Genomic DNA, 16,122 nt, shown 5'->3' with positions numbered 1-16,122 from the left:
CTAAACTCAGAGGCGCTAGATGGCCGAGGGTGGGGCCCTCAATTTGTTGGGCCTGCCCTAGTCTCTCCCGAACAGATGCGAAAACTCCCCTCCTCTTTGCCTCACCCCATCTTTTTGCCCTTAGAGCCTAAGAGCCCGAGTCTCTGCGATCCCTTTCCTGCTCCACATTTTCTGGGGTTGCAAATCGCCCCCTTTCGTTCGAAGCTAAACCCTCAAGTTTTGATCTTTTTCTGTGACCCCTCCTTTCTTTCTTCTTTCTTTTCATTAATTCCCTCTTTCCTTCCTTCCCTTATTCATTTATTCAGCAAGTTATCAGCTCCCAGCGCATCGTTCTTTCAGTGGGCCACACAGGCTGGGGTCGTCGGGGGATCCCCAACGGTGACGTAGTTAGAGAGGGTGCACCCTGGTTCCCAAAGAGCCTATTGAATCCCGGGGCCTGAGGCATGAGGTCATCAGCGGTGATGCCCATTGGTTCAAGCCGGGACAGAGGTGGTCCCCATAGCAACCGACGGTGGGACCCAGCGCAACCTGGAAAGTAGTAGTGGCAAGAGCTGCTGTGGAAGCTTGGATATGTGCTTGGGAAGAGAGCAGAGAGGCTAGGGTAGAGCTTACCTTCCCAGGGCCTGCAGCCCTAGCCCAATCCAGCTCATGTTTCTTGAGGTTCTTGTTCTTACTCACAGTAATGGTCAATGCCACTTAAACCAGGAATTGGGGTGGGGACAGCATTAGGGTCCTGAGTGTGTGGAGCTGCCACCACCGGGAATGTGAATTCAGAGATCTGCATATCGCCTGCATCTCATTTGCGTTCTCTTCATTTAAGGTCAAATTGGGCAGACGTCTCCACCTCCCCAGCCCTGTCACTGTCTGTATCCCTAATCCATCCCTTAATCTAATCTATCCCACAGTTGCCCTGCTCCATATCCCACCCGTCTCCACAGCCTCCAGTGTGTCCTGGGGGTGGAAGTGGGGGCAAAGACAGGCTAAAGGAGAAAGGATAAGGAGTCTGCCTCTCCCTCTGGATGTTTGGTGACAGATGGGGAGGGCTGGTATGTTCCACTTGGAGAGTAAGTTGGCAAAGCAAATGGTTGGGGGAGGTGTGTGGCTGGACTGAGGGTCTCCAGGGCCAAATCACCTACATGCCTGGCAGGGTGCTGGCACTAGGGATGCCTGGTTCCAGCAAGGGACAGGCCTGCCCACCTGTCTGGTGCCAGGATAGCTTCCTTCCTCCAATTAAACACTAATGAGGTGTCATTAACCCTTACCTCGCCTGCCAGCTCTCAGATGGAACTCAAACTCATGGTCTCCGACTGAGGAAAGAAGAAGCAAAGAGCACCTTTGAGGAAGCTGAGAGGCAATGAGGTTAGGGAACTAGGAGACAAGCAGACAGGGCCATACCCAGGCTATCCTCTGCGTGCTTCTGATTCTGGGGATGAGTGTCCCGCTGCCAGAATTCATTTATTCTTTTGTTCATTGATTCAACAATCATTTATTAAGCACCTTACCTACTAACTAAATACCGGGCTGTATGCTGAATGCTGGAGATAAACACCTTGCATAAGACAAGATTCCTTCCCTCAAGAAATCTTCAGATTACCCGAGGAGACAGACTGGTCAACAAATAATTTTAATGCCAAGTGCAAATGCTATTATAATGTAATATACAAATTGCTTTGGGAACAAAAGGAAAATGGGCTGTCAGAGAAGGCTTGGGTTTTGAAGGACAAAGTTTATGCCAGGGAGGGCATGTATAGAACTAATAATGTTGTGCGTGCATGTGACACAGTGTGGGTCCATGTTTAGCTGTGTTTTCAGGACTATTGGTGCCTGCCTTCCCAGAGCACCATGCAACTCATAGATACACATGTATCTATGGGTAAGTTGTATATATGTGAGTGTGTGTGTGTGTGTGTATTGTCTGGATCTCTCTGTTTCTGAAATCCTGAACACATACTGTGGTTTTATTACAGATCAATGTTTACTGTGAGGCTCTTGAGCAGATTGGCCTGGACCTGCCCAGCCCAGGGGAGGGAAAGTAGAGAACTGATGTCTGCTTCTTAGGAAGAGGTGGGCAGGCACCATCTTCACACCTGGGCACCCAGACCCCTGGCTCCTCGAGTGGCAGCAGGCTGGCCATGGGAGGCAAAGAGCTGGGCCCTGGGCTGTAGTAAGGTGTACCCAGCCTATAGCCCCTTCTTCCCTGGCTCCCCGGGGGGGATCTGGGGACTCCAGCCACGGCTCCCCACCGAGATCTCAGGCCCCCTCCCCCAGCCTGTTCCTCTTCTGTCTGAGGAGGAGCAGGCCGGCTCAGACCTGTCTGCTGGCTCTCTCCCCTAGGGAGCAGATCCTTTCCAGGGGACATGAGAGGGCTGGGGAATGCTGGGGCCTACTGGGAGGCCGCCAGATTCTCCACCCTGGCCCTCTGCCGCTCTTTCCGGTCTGGATTCTCCCCACCCACTCTGGGGTGCCACTTTTCTGTGTGTGTTTTTTTGTTGTTGTTGTTGTTTTGCCCAAAGTCATCTTTGCCAGGGAAGCCCTGGACTGCTAGGCAGAGGGTAGGTGCCCAAGCTCTGGCAGTGAGGATTTAGGAAGTTAGGGTGGTTGTGTTACTCAGAGACCCCTACCCCAATTCCCCCTGTCTCCTTGTAGCGACTTGTTAGAAAGCTAAATTTTGGTGGAAAGAAAAAGAAGAAAGCCTGGGTGCAGGGAGAGTTTTAGGGGTTAAAAAGAGATTCTCGGGTCTGAGGAGGAGGTCAGGAGCCCCTCCTTCCATATTGTCAAGAACAGGGACCTTTTTTTTTGCTGTACCTTCTGCTTCCCCTCATTCCAACTAATATTTTCCTTCCCCATCCCTGCTTGCAAAAGCTCTCTGTCACCTCTTCCACTATGATAGCTATTAGGGAAGTTTGGAAATGGGAGAGAACAAATGGAAAAGAGAGTCTGGAGCTGGTCTAGGTGGGCAGACCTCTGTAGATTACCTCTTTATAATAATGATGATGAAGTTTCCATTATTCAAGTACCTCTCAAGTCTCAAACACTATGCTAAGTGCTTCCCAGACATTATGGATCTTAATTCTCCTAATGACCAACTCCTTGAGGCAAACTATTATTATCCCCATTTTATAGATAGGAAGCAGTCTCAGAGAAGGTAAGTTCTAGCACAGTCAGTGAATGGTTGAACCAGAATTCAAATCCAAGCCCATGCTGTTAACTGCTAAGCCACACTGCCTCCCTCTCAGCTTTTCTCAAAAATTACATGCAAGGGATTCATACACTCCAGAGATGCCTCCGCACTCCAGGCTTCTTAGCTTGCTGGATCATTAGAGGGGTCAGGGCATGACTAGAATCAGAGGTTGTTGTACCCGGACCTCACCCACCAAACCCCACATCCTAATTCCCTATGTCCTGACCACACATCAGTGTACCGTGTTCTCTGCTGTCAGTCATATATGTGGTTCCATGTCAATTCATGGACATTAGAGCACCACATGGCTGTGTGAAGTCAGAAACCATGTGCATTACCCTCCTTGTTGGCACCAGCTTTCCATGTGAGGGCCACACCACCAGCCCACCCCTGCTGGGGCACATACATGAGCCCTGTGCAAGGTGCAGAATCCGTGAATATATCATGTCTGGAGCTGGAGGCTGCCTCTCCCACTCACACGCGTGCCTGATCCTCCATCTCACAAGCTCCTTGTTTATTTGTTTAATGAATTATTTATCCGTGGTCCCCCTTCCCTGCCGGCCTCCCCTCCCCCAGGCTGTAGCCTCCATGATTTATTGAACACAGCTCAGTTCTGTGGTTGCCACCCGCTGTCCCAGGAGCCACCTTCGGCCACACAGCCTAACTGCTCCCTCTGCCCCAAACCTGCTCAGCTCACTGTTTTCTTGGCCCAGGGAGGCAGAGTGGGGAGGGGGAAAAGCTGAGGCACCATGCCAGAGAGCTCTCAGGGGCCTTAGCTCAGAACCCCTGGAGTGAACATGGCAGCCAGCAGCATATTGGCAAGCCTGAGGATCAGAGGGAAACGAAGGCAGAGCCTGCAGGTGAGGAAGACAGACCTAAAGCCCTAGAGAGAGGACTAGCCCCATGGGGTGGGGTGGGGATCTCCAGCTCTGACAGGGGCCTGCAACCTACAGAGAGGTATACATCAGGGCCCAGGACCTAGACACCTGTGTTTCAAACTATAGGTTGAGATTCATTAGCGGTGATGAAATCAAGAAATCAATTTTGGGGGTCTTGACCAGCTTTATTATTATTATTATCATTATTATTTTTATTATTATTTTAGTTTTAAGAATAGAACAAAAGAAAAATATCTCAGTGCATCCGCTATAGTAAAGGTAAATATTGTTTCATGAAGCTTTTGTCTCGGTTATATGTGTGAATGTATGTGTGTGTATTCCATGCAAAATATACATCTTACTGTGAGTCTGGTCAGGAGACAGTTTGAGTCACAGGTATAGACAGGGGCTTAGACCCCATCAATGGAAACCTAAGTCCTTTCATGGCCCAAGTGCCACAGAACAAGGACTAGGCCTTCAAATCAGGTCCCAGGCATGTGGACAGTGGCCCAGATCTTATACACAGAGTCTCTCGAGAGACCCAGAGCCCATGAATAGAGGCCTATAGACAGGTGTAGGCATTATAGCTGGAGGAACATCTCCTACAGATAGGCAGAATTGCCACATACAGTTGTACAGTTTGTGCACGGCACAAAGGAGCCACCCAAGGGGCAAGTAGAAGGTGACATCAACCCAAGCTCCCTCACCAAGAAGGGGAGACACTTAGGGCCACCTCCCACTGAAGGAAGCAGCAGCTTTGTTTTTGCACAAAGGCACCAGTCTCCAAGAGAGGCACCCTAGGAGCTGGGTCTGCACAGAGAGGTGCTTTTTCTCATTCACACAAAGGCCCAAATCAGCCAGCAGCCCTGTGGACAAAGCCCAAGTAGACAGAGCACCAGATCTCCTGGAGGAGGCCTAGGCCCTGTAGAGAGTGCCTCAGAACTTGGAAACCAATAGAGAGAGAGCTGCTTAAACTCTGTATACAAGACTCCAGATTCTAGAGAGAAGGGCTCTTTTATTACTAGAAGGTAGGGATAGGGTTCTAGATCTTGAAGAGAAGTATCTGGCCCAAATACTTAAATAGGACCCAGAGTCTATAAATAGGGATTTAAGCCTTCTAAAATGGAATGGAACATCCTAGACCAAACACAGAGGTTCCCACCCACTATGATCATGGGCAGCCTCTCTGTCAACTGTGGGCCCTATAGAAGGGGAGCATACCCCTGCCAAGTAGGAAGTGTGGGCAGAAGGGGAGGGGCCTGGGATTTGTAGTACCTGCAGAAGGCAGGTTAGCTTCATTTGGGTGAAACAAATCTCCCTTGGGTATGACTGTTTGCAAAGTCCCCCACTTCTACCCCAAGGGGCCTAATTTATTTTCTGGCTCCTGAGAAGGGAGAGAACATCCCCTGGGACAGAGGGGAGCCCAGAGAGGACAGAACCAGCTCTTGCTTGGCAGCAGCTAGGCACAGGGTCTGTTCTGGATGGCACTGCCCCTCCCCCAAAACCAACACCTACAGCAGACTTGTGGCCAGGATCCCTATCCTGCCAGGGATAAGCAGATGCAGGGTGCCTGAGAGTCCTCTCCTGAAGTAACAAAGCAAAATAGCATCATGCCTGTCTCCTGGGTACAGGTGGTTAGCTTAAATTCTGAGAATCCAGTCTGAGGCCTTGTTCTGCCTGGTCAATCTCAGACTGGGCTGCTTCAAAAGAGAAGAGATAGGGGTGGACACCCCCTAGGTCTGGGTTCTGGGCCCTTTCCCTCAACTTCTACTTCCTAGAAAAAGAGAGAAGAGGGGAAGAAGGTTCTGATGGAGCCATGTGTGTGTCAGTGGGTACCTGTGGGTTTGTGAGACAGAGTCTGACTGTGTATCTGCATGTGAGCGCCTATGTCTCTGGGTATCTAAGTGCCTATGTTTCTACAGCTTTCTGACTGTACCTTTATCCATCTGTCTGTGAGGAGTATCTGTGTATCTGCATGTCAAGTACCTTGTTTCTCTGTTTTCTACCTTGAGGTGTCTGGGTCTTGTTCCCAAATGTGTGTGTGTGTAATGTCTGTGCTTGGGTGTCACTGTGTGGACAAAGACTGTGGTGAGAGCTGAAACACAGGGTGCCCTGGCCTCTGCCCTCAGGGTCAGCGTCTGTGAGAGTGGGAGTGAGAATGCCGGGAGACACTCTGGGCTGGACTGGGAGGGGCCCCTGCTTGAGTGTGAGTGAAGAAGCCTTTGTAGATGTCCCAGGAAAGCCTGGTTTGCTCTAGTGACTCTCCTTGGCCCTCTCCTCCGCCTTGGGCCCCAGACTGCCAAAGGCCCTTCCAGCCCCCAGTATTGACATTGGGGGCTGAGCTCCTCCACCCCCCTTCTAAGAAAAACAAGCCTCATGTCCAGCGGGGGGCTTCAGGTCACCAGCAGTCAGGTCCTCGGTGCCAGCTGAAGGCTTCTCCACAACTCTCCTGGCCCACCTACTCTTGCATACGGGAAGAGGGGGCATGGGGCAAGCAGAGGGTCAGACTGTTCAGAAAGGAGGGGGGGCGGATGTAGTCGTACTTATTAAGAAATCCTCCACTCCAGCTTCTTCTCAAACCTCCTCCTTCACCCCGTCCCAGGGATGAAAGTGCTCACACGAAACCTTTGTCTTGGGCAACCTAATCCTTCTGGGGACTCCAGACTGGGGAGGAGAAGGCCCAGGAGGGCCGGTAGCAAATTGAACCCAAGAGGGAGACGCCAGGAGCGCGCGGGCTCGTTCCCGAGGGGGCAGCCCCAGTCCCACCTCCCACGCGCTGCGCGCTCCGTGCCCTAGAGGGGCGGGGCCTGCCGCGCGCGCGCCAGGGGCGGGGCTTCGAGGGCGCGCTGGAGAGGGCGGAGGGGAGGGCTGGGGGCGTGGCCTAGAGCTAGGGGCCGGCGGCGGTGGTGGTGGCAGCAGGGAGCTGGGAAGCGGAGAAGCCGGGAGCGCGAGGCTCAGTCGGGGGGCGGCGGCGGCCGCGGCTCCGGGGATGGCGGCGGCTCCGCTGCTGCTGCTGCTGCTGCTCGTGCCCGTGCCGCTGCTGCCGCTGCTGGCCCAAGGGCCCGGGGGGGCGCTGGGAAACCGGCATGCGGTGTACTGGAACAGCTCCAACCAGCAGTGAGTCGGGGGCCGAGGGAACCCGCGAGTCCCGTGTCAGTGAGAGGGGGAGCTGGTGGCCCTGGGAAGTCCTGGGGGAACCCGAGGTGGGAGTCCTGGGAGACCACAGCTGGGGGCTGGGAGACGAGGGAGAGGTAGATGCACTCTGTGGGCGTCTATGAAACTCGGGGGGTGTCAGAAAGAGCCTGTTGGGGTATAGTAAGGAGGGCTTGGGCCGTGAGGAGGAGGCTGCTGAGGGACCCCACCCCCACCCCACCCCACTAAGGTTTCTCCCCACCCCGCCACTAGAATCGCATACTCCCATCCCATAGCCCTCCCACATCTTCACCCCTGGGCTATGGGGGTACCGCTAAGCTGGGGATAGGCCGCAGTAGTTGAGGGCCCAGGGGCGACCTGTTTTCAGCGGGGAGAGTGTCAAGGGGTTCTGTCTAGGGCCCCTGATCATAAAAGTGGGGTCTTGGAGCTGAGGCAAGGAGTTCAACCGAGCACCTTCTCAGAACCAAGACGAATGGGTTGCCCTGGTTGAACGGATGCCCCCTGCTAGGGTGGGCCAGGGCTGGGTCGTCGAGTTGAGGGGCTCTGGAAGTGCTGCTTGGCTAGGATGAGAACGTGGGGTACCAGCTAGAGGAAAGGGGGAAGAGAGCTGTCGGCGTGTCACACACGCACACACACGCACGGGCTGGAGACGGCGTGTAGCTCCAAGTGTGAGCGGGCGGGCGCGGCTGTCAGTGTGCGTGTGTGTCTGAGTGTGTGATTTGTGTGTCTGCGTCGGCGATCGTCTAGGGGTGGGAGCGGGCGGCGGGTCGGGGAGGGGGCTGCGGTCGGTGTCCGCGTGGCCGGCCGCGTCTGGGCTGAGGTGGTTGTCGGCGCCGCCGCGGTCTAGGCGGGTGTCAGGGCTGCCTTGTGGTTTCCCCGGGTGTGTGGCGCGGCGGCTGGGTGCCGGCTGCGGGACCAGGTCCTCATTCTGTTCAATCCTCGCTGCCCTTGTCTTCTCCTCCCTGCCGAGCTGCTGTGTGTATCACCCTGGGCGCCTCCGTGTGTGTCTGTGTTGGTGGGGGGATCCCTAGGGACGTGGGGGTTCACTGTCACACCTACCCGGGCGGCGGCAGCAGCACTGCCTCTGGCTCCCCACCCTGGGGGCGATTCGGGAGCAAATGGCGAGGCCCCCCGGGGAGAAGGCGGGGAGGGCCGGGCGGCCTCGACCCCCAACCTCCCGGGGGGGCGCTGCCGCTTGCCGCTCCGCTCTTTGTTGTTTAGGGCTCCGCGCCTCCCCCCCTCCCTCCTAGCTCTCAGAGTGTCAGACTGGGGGTGGGGATAAGCCAACGACGCCCCCCTCTCGCTTCTCATGGAAACCTCGGGGGTGGGCATGCTGCCCCTCCTCCCCGGAGCGGGACTTGGAGCACTCCGGGGGGCTCTGGGGACTGCCTCCCCTGCTCTTTTTGGCTCGTCCCCCTCCCCCAGATTCACACGTCCATCCCCCGCCCCGCTAGAGTCTGGCGCGGAGTCGGGAGCGCGCAAGTGAGGTTCCCCGCCACCCTCGGGGCACCCCCAGGTTCTTAGGGGAAGCCGGAGGAAGGAGGATGCGGGAATGGCCTTGGGGGTAGGTTGATCAGGTTCCCCTCCCCCGCATTCACCTGGGCGCAGGTGAAAGCTCCGGAAGGGGGTGGGAGAACTCGGGTGCCGGGAGCCTCCTTTCTGCCCTACCCACTCCTCCGTTGGCCTGGACCCACGGAGGTAGGAGGGGGCGCGCACCCGGCCCGGAGGCCGCCGCCGCCCCCGCCTCGCTTCCCGGGCCTTTGTTGCCGCTGCGCCCGGGCTCCCCGGCTCCCTTACTGCGGCAGCCGCGGCCCCATAAATCGTGAGAGCGACGTGCTCCGGAGCCGGGAGTGGAGAGGGCCGGGGAGCTGGGGGCGGGGCCGGGCCAAGCCACAGGCTCCCGCGCCCCCTCCCCCCGATCACGTGAGCAGGGCTCCTGTCTCCCACTCCACCGTCACGTGCAGAAGGTCTCTACCCCTTGGGGGTCACGTGGGGAGGGTCTCGCGACCCCGCCTCCTAGGGGTCACATGGGAGGGTGCTGGTGGGACACGTGCGGCGGTCTCCTTTGACAGATCTGCGGGCAGTGCCCTGCAGAGCGGCCTTGACCTCGCCCCCTGCCTCCCACTCGGCCCCTCGGTTTGGTCCCCTGGAATAGAAGAGACCGGCTCCCAGCTTGGCCCAAGAGCTAAAGATGGGGGAGTTTGCTAGGGGACACATGAAAATGTGAGGTCGAGGATTCAAGTTGGGGGGCACTGGCCGACGGCCAAATATATGCTCCCTCGCTTGTGCTTCATTTCTTTGCAAAACTGAGTGAGGGTGTTGGTATTCGCTCCTGTCTCAAGAAACCTCAAGCATATCTCTCTCGTGCTGTCTCTCCCTACCTGTCTCCTTATCTCTAAAATGTTTCTGATCTCTTTCATTCATACATTCATTCAACAAATATTTACTGAGGTTCTACTACGTCCCCGTTAGTCTTTCCCTTTATTTCCCCCCGTCACGGAGTCTCTGCCCCTCACTCCCTTCTCTGTCCCCGACTCTCTCCTTTCGCGTCTCCCTGTCTCATGCTCCACTGTTTCTGGGCCTCCCTGGATCTGCCTCTACGTCTCTCCCTTTCTCCAAGTCTTTCCGTTCTCATTCTCTTGCTTCCCTCTCTGAGTTCCTGGTTCCTTAGCCCTCTCTGCGTGTCTCATTCCGTTTCCCTTCTCGGTGATTCTGGCCCCTGTGAATCTGCCTTCTGGGTGTGTGTCTCCCTCTCTCTCGGTCTCTGTGTGTCTCGCTTTCGGCAGTCCTCTCGCTCTTCTCCGCCGCTGCAGATCAATAAACCTTCGCCGCCGCCGCTGTCGCAGGGAGGAGGGGCGGGGGTGTCGGGCGCGCTGATTCTTCTCCACCCGACGCGGACCGGGGAAGCCCGGGGCCCGGACTCAGGATGGCGGGATCCAGCCAGGCTGGACGCCAAGGCCGAGGGCGCCGAAGGGTGCGGGGGTGTCACCGTGCCCGCCGCCCCGCCAGCGCTCCAGTGTCAGGCTCCCCGCAGCCCCGGCGCGCGGACCCCACGCCGCGCACACGTGGTCCGGCCTCGCCTGCTGGAGCAGGCGACGCGGAGCCTCGGGGGCGCGCGCTGGAGCGGAGGAGAACCCCGTGCGGTCTCTTTATATGCCTCCTCCAGCTCCCTTCGTTCTGCTCCCGGCATCTAGGGGCGGGGGCGGGGATTTAACAAGTTCGTGTCCCTGGGGTCCTTTCCCCACTCCCTAGTCTTATTAGACACCCTGTTTATCTGCCTCTAATTGCCCCGGCGGGAGAGGCTTGCTCCTTCCCCGCTCCCCCGCCCCCCCACACCCCGGGCTGTCCGGGCTGAGTGGGGCCTGGCGCGAGTAGGCGGGGCACTGAAGGAGTGAAGGGGAGTGGTCAGGATGCGCCTCGGGGTTGGTGCGAGCCAGAAGAGACCTAGATAACGGGGTGAGGGGTCATTCCTGCCAGGCGGGGTGTGTCGACGCTCTCCTTTCTTCCTGAGGAATGGAAGGCTAGTAGGGAGATGGAGTAGGGAAGACCAGAGAATTGTTTAAAGAGGCAGGGCACATCCGAGTCCCCAGATCCCAGCCCCACCCCCACGCCCCACCCAGGCCCCGGGGATGCGGCTCTACTTTGGGGAGGTGCGGCTCTGCAGGCGGGGTTAGCTGCGGAGCTTCCACAGGGCCTTGGCGGCACCTCCCTCTTCACTGCCCTGGTGAGGGAGAATGACAGATTTAATTAAAGCGCCCAGGCCAAGCAGACGCCCCGGATCTCCCGGGAGTTGCGGCCGAGGATTCCTGGCACCCATCCCCTCTGCCCCCTAGCCCCTCTGCCCCCTGTCTGCCAGATACCAGAAGGGCACAGCCATCCCATGAGCAGGTCTCTCTCCCACATGTCCAGCTTTGGGAGGCATTTCAGGGGTTCTTTGTGCGAGCAAGCACAGGGATAGGTAAGAGGTGGCTTCTTCCCACTTGCAGTGGCCTGGTAACCTTTCTATAAAGCTGTTCCCCTCCTTGTTGAAGAAACCTTGGTACCTGGAGGAATACCTGTGGAGTTGGCTTATTCCCTGTTGCAGTGGGGTGTATTGAAGAGGGAACTGAGTGGCACAGCAGGGACAGGCTATTTTGGAGTGGAACTGGGGGAGGTTCAAGAACAAAGGTCCCAGTGTGACTGCAGCTGCTCCAGGTCTGACACTCTCTCACCAGCATTCCCCTTCCCAAAACCTGAAAGGAGGAACAGGAGACTATGGGGTTTGGAGATGGCGAAAGGCAAGCCTGGGGTGGCAGCTGCCAGCCAGGCCTGGTCTAACCCGTTTTCCTGCTCCCAGTGCCCCAGGCCGAGACTCCTGCCCACCTGAGTGCCAGGGCCAGGGAGGGGCCTGAGTGACCCATCACTCCCGTGGGAACCAAGTGGGGCTGGTGGCATTCGGGATGACTCAAGGAGGAGGCTGTTCCCATTCTTACTGAGGTGCCCAGCACCAATCTGTCTCACTGCCAGGCCTGGAAATGGGGTTTGGGGAAGGGGGGCCTTTCACAGGCAAGATCAGGGAAGTGTCTAAAGTGGGGAGGGACTCTCAAGGCCACACCCTGTGCAGAGGCCCCCAAGCTTGTTTCCCTAATGGATCTAATTACTGTTTGTGGAGCTGGGAGGGGCCTGGTGACATGGGGACCCTGTTCCTCCCCTCAGGGGGTTCCCAGCCACTAGGAACTCCATTGGTTTGACATTTGCCAAGTACTCTACAGCTTCCTGTGTCCACCACACTTCCCCCTCATTGCCAAAATGCGTGCATTCCTACCCTAGGGAATTAGAGGAAACCTCTGTCTACTTTTCTGAGTTCCTTTCTTCATTCAGACATTTCTCCCATCCCCACCATCAAGGGGATAAGACCAATAATTGATGGTGACTAACAAGGAAGGGGGGCACCCAGCAACTGCTTCTCTGCCCCCCAGAGGGATCAGGGAAGTAAGAGGGATGCCATCTTGTCTGGTCATTACTCTGCCTGGCATCACAGAGAGGAGCATTGGTGCCCAATTTGAGGAGAGAGGTGTATAATGAGGCAAAAGTTTTAGCTGGTTGGCATAATGTCTCGTGGAACCTTGGTACTGAGTCTCTTGGCTCCTTGTGTCAGGTCATTGGGGACCTGATTGTCCATGGCCTTGGGGTGGAGGTCAGTGATGTTTAGGGAGCACATGTGCCTGTATGTATGGGTTTGGGGAGGGGGGCAGGTAAAGAGCCAGAGACAGCTGGAGGTCAACCAATACTGGCATGCAAGTCCAACACACATACAACCTAGCGTTTCTGTGCGTATGCCTCCTATGGGTGGGCAGTGGACATATTTGCCTGTGTACCGTAGAACTTCTGCATGTATATGCATGAAGCTGCCATACGTGTATGTGAGGGCAGGTCCTGTTAGACTGGCCCTGGGGGTGTACAGGCAGCCGCAGGGAAGCATGCTGGGAGAGACCATGGAGAGCGTCCATTCCTCAGTAGGGATCCCTCCCACTCTCACCTTTCCCTTCCATCACCTTCTGTCCCTCCTCCCCGCTGGTGAGTTATGGAGGATGGACGGAGGAAAGCCGGGCCTGGGTCTGGGAGTCGCTGGGGCCTGCGCCGTTTCTGTGGTAACCAAAGCATAGGTTCCCTTCCTCCCTCTCCGCTCCATCCCCCACCCCCTTTTTTCCTTGGGAGGTAGGGCCGGGCTTCCCTGAGCCTTTGCTACCCTCTGGTGGCCGCCAGGAGAAGGACAGAACAAGAAGGAGAGGGCACGGAAGGATAGTGAGGGAACTGGGGTCACTAGGGGCTCCGGGGACAGAGACAGGGGTTGAGATCAGTGGAGGCTCAGAGGAACAGTCGGGAGGTTCCAGAGACCCTGGGGAAGGTCTGCGGAGCGGTGAGGTGGGAAGCGGGTTGGCTTTGGGGTTTCTTCTCTCTGACCCGCTTCCTTTTCCCCACAGCTTGCGGCGAGAGGGCTACACTGTGCAGGTGAATGTGAACGATTATTTGGATATATACTGCCCTCACTACAACAGCTCAGGGGTGGGCCCTGGGGCGGGGCCAGGGCCCGGAGGCGGGGCGGAGCAGTATGTGCTGTATATGGTGAGCCGAACCGGCTACCGCACCTGCAACGCCAGCCAAGGCTTCAAGCGCTGGGAATGTAACCGACCGCACGCCCCCCACAGCCCCATCAAGTTCTCGGAGAAGTTCCAGCGCTACAGTGCATTTTCGTTGGGCTACGAGTTCCACGCCGGCCACGAGTACTACTACATCTGTGAGTGAAGGCCGGGGTGAGCGGGGCGGGGCCAGGCGGGGCGGGGCCTAGGGCTTAGGGCCTGAATGACGGTCAGGGGGCGGGGCCACGAGCGGCAGGGGGCGGGCCGATGCTGTTGGCACGGGGTCTCTGTCTCTATTGTGAGTGATACCCCGGGATGAGGAACAGGGACGGGGGTACTCAGGGTTTCAGCTCAGACAGAGTCGTGAGGCTAAAAGAAGGTTTTGGTCCAAGTCTGGGCCTCAGAATTAGGGTTTCGGTGAGCGCCATTCCGGAGGCGGTCCTCTGGGATCATTGTTTCTTGAGGGTTGGGTCCAGAGGTCCTTCTAGGACTGATGGCGGAGCATCCAAGGGGTAGGAGGAGTTAGCGTAGGAAACTGCCCCTCTTGGGCAGTTTGGAGGGGAGAAGAGTTTCTGAGTGAGGCGCGGGGCGTGACTTAGGAGAAAAAAGACTCAGGCCCAGTCTCCTCCCCAGCCACGCCCACCCACAACCTGCACTGGAAGTGTCTGAGGATGAAGGTGTTCGTCTGCTGCGCCTCCAGTGAGTATAATGGTTCCCAGCTGCGCCCCCATCCTCGGCTCCCCTGCTTTGGGGCTCTCCCCGGCTTCCTGGGGGCGGGGGTGGACAGCACAGGCGAGCTGTAGCGGAGGGATGGGATCCTGGCCCTGACTCTCCCCTCCTCTCTCCCCACCCGCACCCCACCCCGCAGCATCGCACTCCGGGGAGAAGCCGGTCCCCACTCTCCCCCAGTTCACCATGGGCCCCAATGTGAAGATCAACGTGCTGGGTGAGTCTGCGCAGCGCCCTCTGGTGGCCACTGCTGGAACCGCAGCCCCCTCCCCGGTGCCCGCTCACCTCGCATGCCTTCCCCTGGGGGCACCGAGAGCCTCCGTACCCCCGTGGGTGGTCACGTCCCCAGCTCCACTGCTGCTGCCGCTGCCGCGTGCCCCCGCCCCGGCGCGCAACCCAGTCCTCACCAGCCTTTTCATCTATTCACAGAGGACTTTGAGGGCGAGAATCCCCAGGTGCCCAAGCTCGAGAAGAGCATCAGCGGGACCAGCCCCAAGCGGGAACACCTGCCCCTGGCCGTGGGCATCGCCTTCTTCCTCGTGACACTCTTGGCCTCCTAGCTCTGCCCCCTCCCTCGGCAGGGAGAGACGGGGCGGGGCTGGGAAGTTGCAGAGAGCCTCTGGCCTCTCCAAGGGACACCGCGGGGCCTAGACCCCTCCTCCGATGGTTGGAAGTGAGGTCTGCACCATGCATCCGTGCCCACCACTTTGCCCCTCTCCCCCCAGGTAGGGCACTGTAGTGGACTAGGAGCAGGGACATCCACAGGTCTCAGGTGGCCTTGTGGTCCTGGTAATGTTTGGTACCAAATTGGGGGACTGTAAAGGGCAGTGCTCAGGACTCCGTGTCCCCTGGTATCTTTCCCTGACTCCTGGTGCCCTCACCCTTCGTCCCCCCAGAGAGACAAATATGCCCCAGAGAGAGCAAATCGAAGCATGGGAGGCACCCCCATCACTTTCCTCCAGGGGCAGAACATGGGGAGGGGAATAGATGGGCAAGGGGGTAGCACTGCTCGCTGCCTCCTTCCCCTGTTTACAGCAATAAGCACGTCCTCCTCCCCCCACTCTCACCCCCACGATTGTGGTTTGGATTGAATCCAAGTTTACAAGTAGACACCCCTGGGGGGGCAGGCAGTGGACAAGGGTAGCAAGGGGTGGGCACTGGGGTGCCAGGCAGGCATGTACAGACTCTATATCTCTATATATAATGTACAGACAGACAGAGTCCCTTCCCCTCTGTAACCCCCTGACATTCCTAGACTTCCCCTTCCAGCTTCAGACCCCTTCCCTACCAGGCTAGCCTCCCCCCCCACTGGGGGACCCCCTGGCCCCCCTTTTGTCTTCCGTGAAGACAGGACCTATGCAACGCACAGACACTTTTGGAGACCATAAGACAACAACGCCCCTTCCGCTCCAGTCCTGAGTCAGGACCCAGCTCCCAGGACCTTGCCCTGCTCACCCTATGTGGTCCCCACCCATCCTCCTGGGCCTTTTTCAAGTGCTTTGGCTGTGACTTTCATACTCTGCTCTTAGTCTAAAAAAAATAAACTGGAGATAAAAATAACTGTGTGTGTGCTTTCAAGGGACCATCGCCCTTCTATTACCTGGGTGGGGGAGGGGATTCTGGGGACAAAGAGTCAACGAAATGCCTTGCTCTGTGTTAAGGAAGGCAGCTCTGTGTGGAGGGAGGAAAACAGGGGCTTCAGAACTGGGCCCGGGTGACTTTGGGTAAATTGTTTAATCTCTCTGAGCCTCAGGTATCCCTTCAGTAAAATTGGGTAATAATTCATCTCTCTCGGGGTTGGTGTAAAGATTAAATGACTTAGGGAATATAAGCCTCAATCAATGATGATTTTCTCCTTCCATTCCATCCTGTAATCAGAAGTTCTTGACTGAGGTCTATGGAATTCAGGGGGGAATTATGGGGAAAAAATTACATTTTTATTTTTACTCATCTCTAACGGAAGTTTAGTTTTCTCTTATGGATTTGGACAACAAGCCACAATAATATTAACTACCTGTGAGTTTGTAACCAACAGAAATCATAGATGTTTTCATTGAAGAGT

The 16,122-nt window shown here is 56.8% G+C and overlaps 1 protein-coding gene across 2 annotated transcripts; it reads left to right on the top strand.

Moving 5' to 3' along the window:
- The first annotated feature begins 6,963 nt into the window (after nt 1-6,963).
- On the top strand, nt 6,964-15,608 carry EFNA3 (ephrin A3). Of its 2 annotated transcripts, XM_037813973.1 has the most exons (5): nt 6,964-7,176; nt 13,176-13,489; nt 13,965-14,030; nt 14,200-14,277; nt 14,490-15,608. In XM_037813973.1, exons 1-5 carry the CDS (start codon nt 7,049-7,051, stop codon nt 14,618-14,620), a joined length of 717 nt encoding a protein of 238 aa, XP_037669901.1. In that variant the 5' UTR covers nt 6,964-7,048; the 3' UTR covers nt 14,621-15,608. The 2 variants fall into 2 exon arrangements, with proteins under 2 accessions (XP_037669901.1, XP_037669909.1); XM_037813981.1 differs by lacking the exon at nt 14,200-14,277.
- Nucleotides 15,609-16,122: the final 514 nt, after the last annotated feature.

This window comes from Choloepus didactylus, chromosome 2 (genome assembly GCF_015220235.1).
Source record: "Choloepus didactylus isolate mChoDid1 chromosome 2, mChoDid1.pri, whole genome shotgun sequence".
In the NCBI taxonomy this organism is placed as follows: domain Eukaryota; kingdom Metazoa; phylum Chordata; class Mammalia; order Pilosa; family Megalonychidae; genus Choloepus; species Choloepus didactylus.
This window is presented reverse-complemented; position numbering and strand designations above follow the sequence as displayed.

Coding starts and splice junctions, on each gene's coding strand:
- EFNA3 (XM_037813973.1), top strand. CDS start 7,049: ATGGCGGCGGCTCCGCTGCTGCTGCTGCTGCTGCTCGTGCCCGTGCCG. Junction 13,490..13,964: donor CCACGAGTACTACTACATCT/GTGAGTGAAGGC, acceptor TCTCCTCCCCAG/CCACGCCCACCCACAACCTG. Junction 14,031..14,199: donor GTTCGTCTGCTGCGCCTCCA/GTGAGTATAATG, acceptor CCCACCCCGCAG/CATCGCACTCCGGGGAGAAG.